This window comes from Aulonocara sp. 'chitande type north' Nkhata Bay, linkage group LG23 (assembly GCF_057382095.1).
Source record: "Aulonocara sp. 'chitande type north' Nkhata Bay isolate Kocher_YH1m ecotype deep benthic linkage group LG23, A_spYH_male_GT1.1, whole genome shotgun sequence".
NCBI classification, from domain to species: Eukaryota; Metazoa; Chordata; class Actinopteri; order Cichliformes; family Cichlidae; genus Aulonocara; species Aulonocara sp. 'chitande type north' Nkhata Bay.
This window is the reverse complement of record NC_141365.1, coordinates 41,987,886-41,994,012: the sequence shown is the minus strand read 5'-3', so window position 1 is coordinate 41,994,012 and position 6,127 is coordinate 41,987,886. Positions and strand designations below refer to the sequence as shown.

Sequence of the window (6,127 nt, the reverse complement as noted above, 5' to 3'; positions counted from 1 at the left end):
ACATCCATACATCCTCTTCCGCTTATCCAGCTCAGGGTCATGGGGGTGCTGGTGCTATCCCAGCTGTAATAGGGTGGACAGCAGGGAACAACGTGGACAGGTCAAAGGTTTATTACACGGCTGACATGCTTCACAATGATGGCTTTATAAAATAAATGGGACTTAAAAGCATACCCTAAAAATGAAAATGATGAAATGAAAATAACTATTTATGTGCTATTTATTCTGATTATTCATTTAGGAACTTATTTACCTGAACACATTGGAGTTAGAAAGATGGGAGAAGTCCTAAAGGTGGTGTCGGAGAGGCGGATGTTGTCCAAGATAAAGACAATGTTGGATAACACCTCCCACCTATTCCATGACATGCTGGTCAGTCACAGGAGCAGGTTCAGTGAGAGACTGAGATTACCGAAAAGCACCACTGAACGACACAGAAAATCATTCCTGTGGCCATCTGTCTGTACAACTCCTCCACTTAACACACTGTTTACTGCAATAGCTACACCCTTCTTGCACATCTTCTTCCTTTTTCAGCTATTTATTAATAAGTGACTTTTATATGCATGTATATATTGTGCTATTCTTAGTTAGTGTATTGTCTGTCTTTGTTAATGTTTGTTTATAATGAAGCGCTGTAACAAAAAATTGGGATCAATAAAGTATTCTGATTCTGATTAAAATATCATTAACTGCCAACGTTATCAATGTTATTTCAATATAATAAATACAATGAACAAATAAACACACACGCTCTGGTCAGTCGTCATTATTTTCAGTGAACAGATTTAATTACAGTTCTGGAAACAAGAAATCACTTACTCAGAGAGGACAGTCTTACATCGAGACTTGAAATCAGTTATTTGAGTTACACAGGAGGCAACAGGTTACAGGTATATAGCTGTCATTTTTCATACAGTAAATAACAAAAAGTACATGTATTAGTTTTCTTTGAAGTTTATTTGGATTTAATTTGCAAAAGAACAAAAAGTTTAATAAAATAAGAACAAGAAAAAAATGAGTTTGATAAAGTTTCTGGTGAAATTAACTGTTTGTGTGGCTGTGATTGTAATGATGGTGAAGCAAAATCACCTTTTTCTATCCCCCTCACACATCATCTGGATCATTCTGGTCATTCAGGTAGTCCTCTCCATAGTCAATGATCTTTTTCAGTGCACACAGTATCAGTGAATCCATGTTGTCCTTCGTGTAAATTTCTTTGTGGTAGTTCTTCACGAGGAAGATGCAGTTCAGTGGAATACCCAGGTCCACGTTCACTGTGTCCATCTAAGTTTAAACAACATTACATTTTTAAAAAACCTGAAATCGTATTGTTGCAGCAGTGACATAATTATAAATTACGTCTTGAATTATTTGTACTGATTCCAGCTGAGGTTTCTGTAAAAATATACTGAAATGTACAGCTGAATTAGAGATGTTACATTCATGTGTAAACTGTCTACAAGCTCATGAAAGTTACTTCTTTGAACATACCAGCTTATTCATGTGCTTGCTCTTGTAGGCGTTCTTTATGTCTTTTTTGACTTCAGGACAGGCTTCATCAATTTTAGTCATGAGAGCTATTTGTGGGATCCCTGCCAATACAGAAAGCAATGCAATCATTTTATCTCATGTTTTTCTAGTATTTCAAATTAAGACATAATAAATGCTCTTAGAACCACATCTGCTCTCACCTTTGTCACGAGCTGCTGCTCTGACTTCTTTCATCTTCCTCCGAGTTTCAACACTGATTATGCTCACTGTGTCAGCTGGAATGACTAAAACCAGAATGTGGACTTTGTCATCTAAAGTAGGAGAACTGTTGTAGTCAGGATCCGTTTCAAACAAGTGACATTTGGGGTTGAACTGGGAAAAAACGGAAAATCACTTAAACCTTTTTTACGATACAGTTTCATAGATTGTGTCTGAATGAAGATGTCATACCCTGTAACCTTCTTTTACATGTCCACTCATGGCAAGTTTGATGTCTTCCACAAGAATTCCTCCCTCAGCACCCCTCTCCAGGCCCATGGTGTCATTGAATGCAAAAGGATAAAAGGTTCTTGGATTTTCTCTGTGAATTTTATATGTCCTGTACTGTGAATGTAAAAAATTGTGTTTATAATGTCATATACTAAAGACCCTAAACAGTTTTCAGAATAATTTACACACTAGTTGTACCGACTTTTTTCACTCTTTTTATAGTTTATTGTCTACAAAACAGTTACCACTGCAATGCACTCCTGTAGTCCTAGAGAACCTCAAAGGAAATGAGAGTGTTTTCATGCAAGCATTTAACAGCAATTATGATAAGAATAGATACATCCTCATACATACTGCATTAGTGAAACTGACACCAGAGGTTGCGTCTGCCGAAGCTCGAGTTGCGATTTTGCCTCTTAAAGCACTGTCCACAGAGTTGATGAAGCTGGACTTTCCAGCACCTGGTGGTCCATAAAGCATAATTCTGAGATGCTGGACATCTTTGTGAGGCTTGTAATCTCTGACAAGCTGCAGGTCTTGCTCTTTTTCACTGTTCATTTAGAAAATTACAATAGGATTCAGTTTACACTTACAGTTTACACAACAGTGTTATGAACACACACAAAATAATAAAACAAACAAAACACTTGAGGGGTGTACAACCAAGCCAGACTGACATAGGCAGGTTTGAATTGTCTAGTCTGATAATATCAAAAACCAGAGTCAGAGAAAATTAGCATCGTGATGGTGGTTATTATTGATAACTCAGGCTTTTTGCCTCAGTGTGTGATGCTATATAAAAGGGGCATTTGACATGTCATCTAGCTCGTTGACCTGACTGTTGGAGACATTAGAGCAAAAGGTGCTGTGGATCTATAATGAAAATGATTCATCTTTTGAAATCACAATTCAACACATTTTTCTGCTAGCACAGTTCTTCAGTGGAGGATTAAATCTTTGTATTGATACATTTACACATTATCTGCTGCAATCTGTTCTGACATTAACATCTAATGGCAAACCTCTAAATTACATAAGCCACAGCAAAGCTTTATTAATTTTATTGATGGATTCTCTGTGATAAATATCCAAATAAACCAATCAGTGTTCTAATCTGTTTTCTACTACAGTGGTACCTTGCTATAACGCGGCTTACCTTTTCGTTTTTGTGCAATTTTGAATGCTTTTTTTGTTTGTTTGTTTTTTTACAACGTCTTGTTTTCTGTGAACTGATTGGCTTAGATCATCAATCAATCTCGTCCCGTGTCTCGTCCCAGTACAGAATGCGTTCAGCTTTCCAAATTTACTTAAATCTTCGATCGCTAGCAGTGTGACTCTGAAGTGCTGTACTGTATGTTTGTAAGTTTTCTCTCCAACATTGTCGACTAAACGTTTCGCACCGTCAAAGGCACCTGCGGTAGCACCCAAAAGGCAGAGGAAGATGCTAACATCGCACAAAAGTTGGACTTCTGGACAAAGGAAGGTAGAAGTTAATGTATTTTTCGGACCATAAGGCGCACCAGATTATAAGGTGCATTAAGCGAAACAAAACAGATAAGTCAACCTTTACTCAACTCATTCTTCTTGCTTCCTCTACTTTCGTACCATTGATTCATTAATGTTGAATTCTCTCGCAGCTACTCTATTCCCATGTTCTGGACCTGAAAACAGGGTTTGATCTTTGGTTTCATTCTATAATACTGGACTTATTTTTTTTCGAAGGCCTTAAAACATCTATAATAATTGTAAAAAAAAAAAAAGATGAGCATTTCTGCATCACCATGTAAAAGAATGAAAATTATTATTATTGTAGTAGTTGTGGGAGTTTCCTAGTGTCTGTGAGTATAGTGGCAGACGTTTCATGCTGCTAGTGTGTCTGTTCCGAGAGAAACCATTCATAACATAACATAACAGGCTGGCACCGATGCCCCCACATGTATGTACGGGCGGAGTAGAGCCTTGGAGACCTAGCCTGTATGGTCTTATGTTGCTAATGTCAAATAAAGGTCTGTTGTTCGATTTAACTGACTGGCTCCCCCAACAACATGCTCGGTGGACCTGCTAGCCGCTCCTTCCTCGCCAGACTGCTGTTATAACAAGTTGAAACAGATCAATTTCGTGATATAAAAATTGTGACTCTGGGATTAACAGAGTCACAGAGAGTTGGTGAAATTAAAGAGTTATTTTTTAATAATTCTGGTACACCTCTCTAAGGAACCACACCCTTAATACTCACCTCCATGGTATGATCCTCTCGTCTACCTCTAACACTGTAAAGTGAAAATGTAAATTGTATAAAAGTCACACTGGAAGGGCAACATTTTAAATGAGTCACACATCATGTGTTAAGGCTGTTACACACTGAACACGTTGCGTTTTTGAGGACAATTCCTCCTCAATAAACGGACTGTGAAAACTAAAAATGAAGCCGACATCAAACAATACCAAGATGAGAAAAGTAAGAAACTAAGAAAACAGCAGCAGAAAGAATTTCATGGTTGCATCCAGGAGCTGAAGCTGTGTGTTTGTACATAGTTCAGGATGTCAGTGGGGCAGCTGTTGTTGAGGTGTTGTTGGTAGAGTTGGGACCAGATCTCAGGAGGCAGCGAAATCATTTCACAGAGCCAACTGAACTGGATTATCATGTAACTGTGTGTCTGATGTAAATAATATCACGTGACTATTTCCATCTGGTTGTGTATTCAGTACAGGTGTCATGTGAGTTAAGAGCTGCCAAATGCAGTGGGCTTGTTGGTCAGGTCTTTTTTATTTAGATTCAAGAAATCGGAAGAATCGGTTGGTCTGAAAAAAAAAAAAATGCCGCGATTTATTCAGGGTTTCAGTAACGTTGCTCTGACTCTAATCAGTCTCACCTCGCCCAAAGTTCAATTACTGAATCTTTTTTTTCTAAACTTCCTGGAGTTCTGCTGCTCAAATGGTCAGTGTGAACAGCTGCATAAAGAACAGATGAGTCCAAAAAATATTTGTAAACCAGGAAGTATTTGCACGGATCCGGTGTGTAAAAGCCTCTTGTTTTGTCTTCAGGTTTGAATTTTGTATAATATTTAAAATATCTTACGAGGAGGTGAAACAGGGCGTGCTGGCCGTTTAACTGCAATTGAAATATGACAATTTACAAACATGTTAGCAACACTTTTCCATATTCAGGCACGGTTACATTAGATTTTCCAGGCAAATGAAATTTTACTTTTTGCCACTTTCAAATCAAAGGACATCATGGTAACTATTCCATCCATCCATCCATCCATTCGCTTCCGCTTATCCTTTCCAGGGTCGCGGGGGGCGCTGGAGCCTATCCCAGCTGTCATGGGGCGAGAGGCAGGGTACACCCTGGACAGGTCGCCAGTCTGTCGCAGGGCCAACACACAGGGACAGACAACCATTCGCTCTCACATTCACTCGCACATTCACACCTAGTGACAATTTGGATTATCCAATTAACCTATCCCCACAAGTTGCATGTCTTTGGACGGTGGGAGGAAGCCGGAGTACCCGGAGAGAACCCACGCAAACACGGGGAGAACATGCAAACTCCACACAGAAAGACCCCGGCCTGATGGTGGAATTGAACTCAGGACCTTCTTGCTGTGCGGCAACAGTGCTAACCACCGTGCCACCGTGCTGCCCCGGTAACTATTCCATTATATAAAATATTGCAAACATCTGTAACAAATTCAGATCAAGATCACTTGAGTCTCCAGCATTTCCTCATTTCAAAACTATTTGTTAAGTCAAGCCAGTTTTATTTGTGTAGCTCAATGTTACATGTTAAATCCCAGAGGGCTGAACAAACTGTGTTAAGGGCAAATCAACAAAGAAAAAGAAGAAAGTCACAACAATGACTTACACTGAAAAAGTTTCATGTCTTTTTGTTACCAACTACCTGTAAATAAAACAAACGGAAAAGAAAAGTAAACTCTTTTAACTTAACACATCTGAACCAAATGTGAGATGACTCAATCCGCTCAAATTAATAATTTAATGACTGGATTTCCTGCATTGGATTATTAACACAATGTTACCGTACCTGAATGTCCAATTGTGCTGTGAAGTTGGTGTGTCGTGGTTGTTGTTCACACTGATGAAGATGATGTGTGAGTTTGGGTTTTAAATTGTCGTTTCA

At 38.7% G+C, this 6,127-nt stretch overlaps 1 protein-coding gene across 3 annotated transcripts; it reads right to left on the bottom strand.

The window, feature by feature from the left end:
• Positions 1-782: 782 nt before the first annotated feature.
• On the bottom strand, positions 783-6,079 carry LOC147302470 (interferon-induced protein 44-like). Of its 3 annotated transcripts, XM_086282287.1 has the most exons (9): positions 6,032-6,079; positions 5,852-5,887; positions 5,063-5,095; positions 4,220-4,253; positions 2,338-2,533; positions 1,945-2,097; positions 1,695-1,866; positions 1,495-1,595; positions 783-1,287 (listed from the first exon to the last, which is right to left on the bottom strand). In XM_086282287.1, exons 2-9 carry the CDS (start codon positions 5,865-5,867, stop codon positions 1,108-1,110), a joined length of 885 nt encoding a protein of 294 aa, XP_086138413.1. In that variant the 5' UTR covers positions 5,868-5,887; positions 6,032-6,079; the 3' UTR covers positions 783-1,107. The 3 variants fall into 3 exon arrangements, with proteins under 3 accessions (XP_086138413.1, XP_086138415.1, XP_086138412.1); XM_086282289.1 differs by lacking the exon at positions 1,495-1,595; XM_086282286.1 differs by lacking the exons at positions 5,852-5,887; positions 6,032-6,079 and having other exon boundaries at positions 5,063-5,126.
• Between the last annotated feature and the right edge of the window lie 48 nt (positions 6,080-6,127).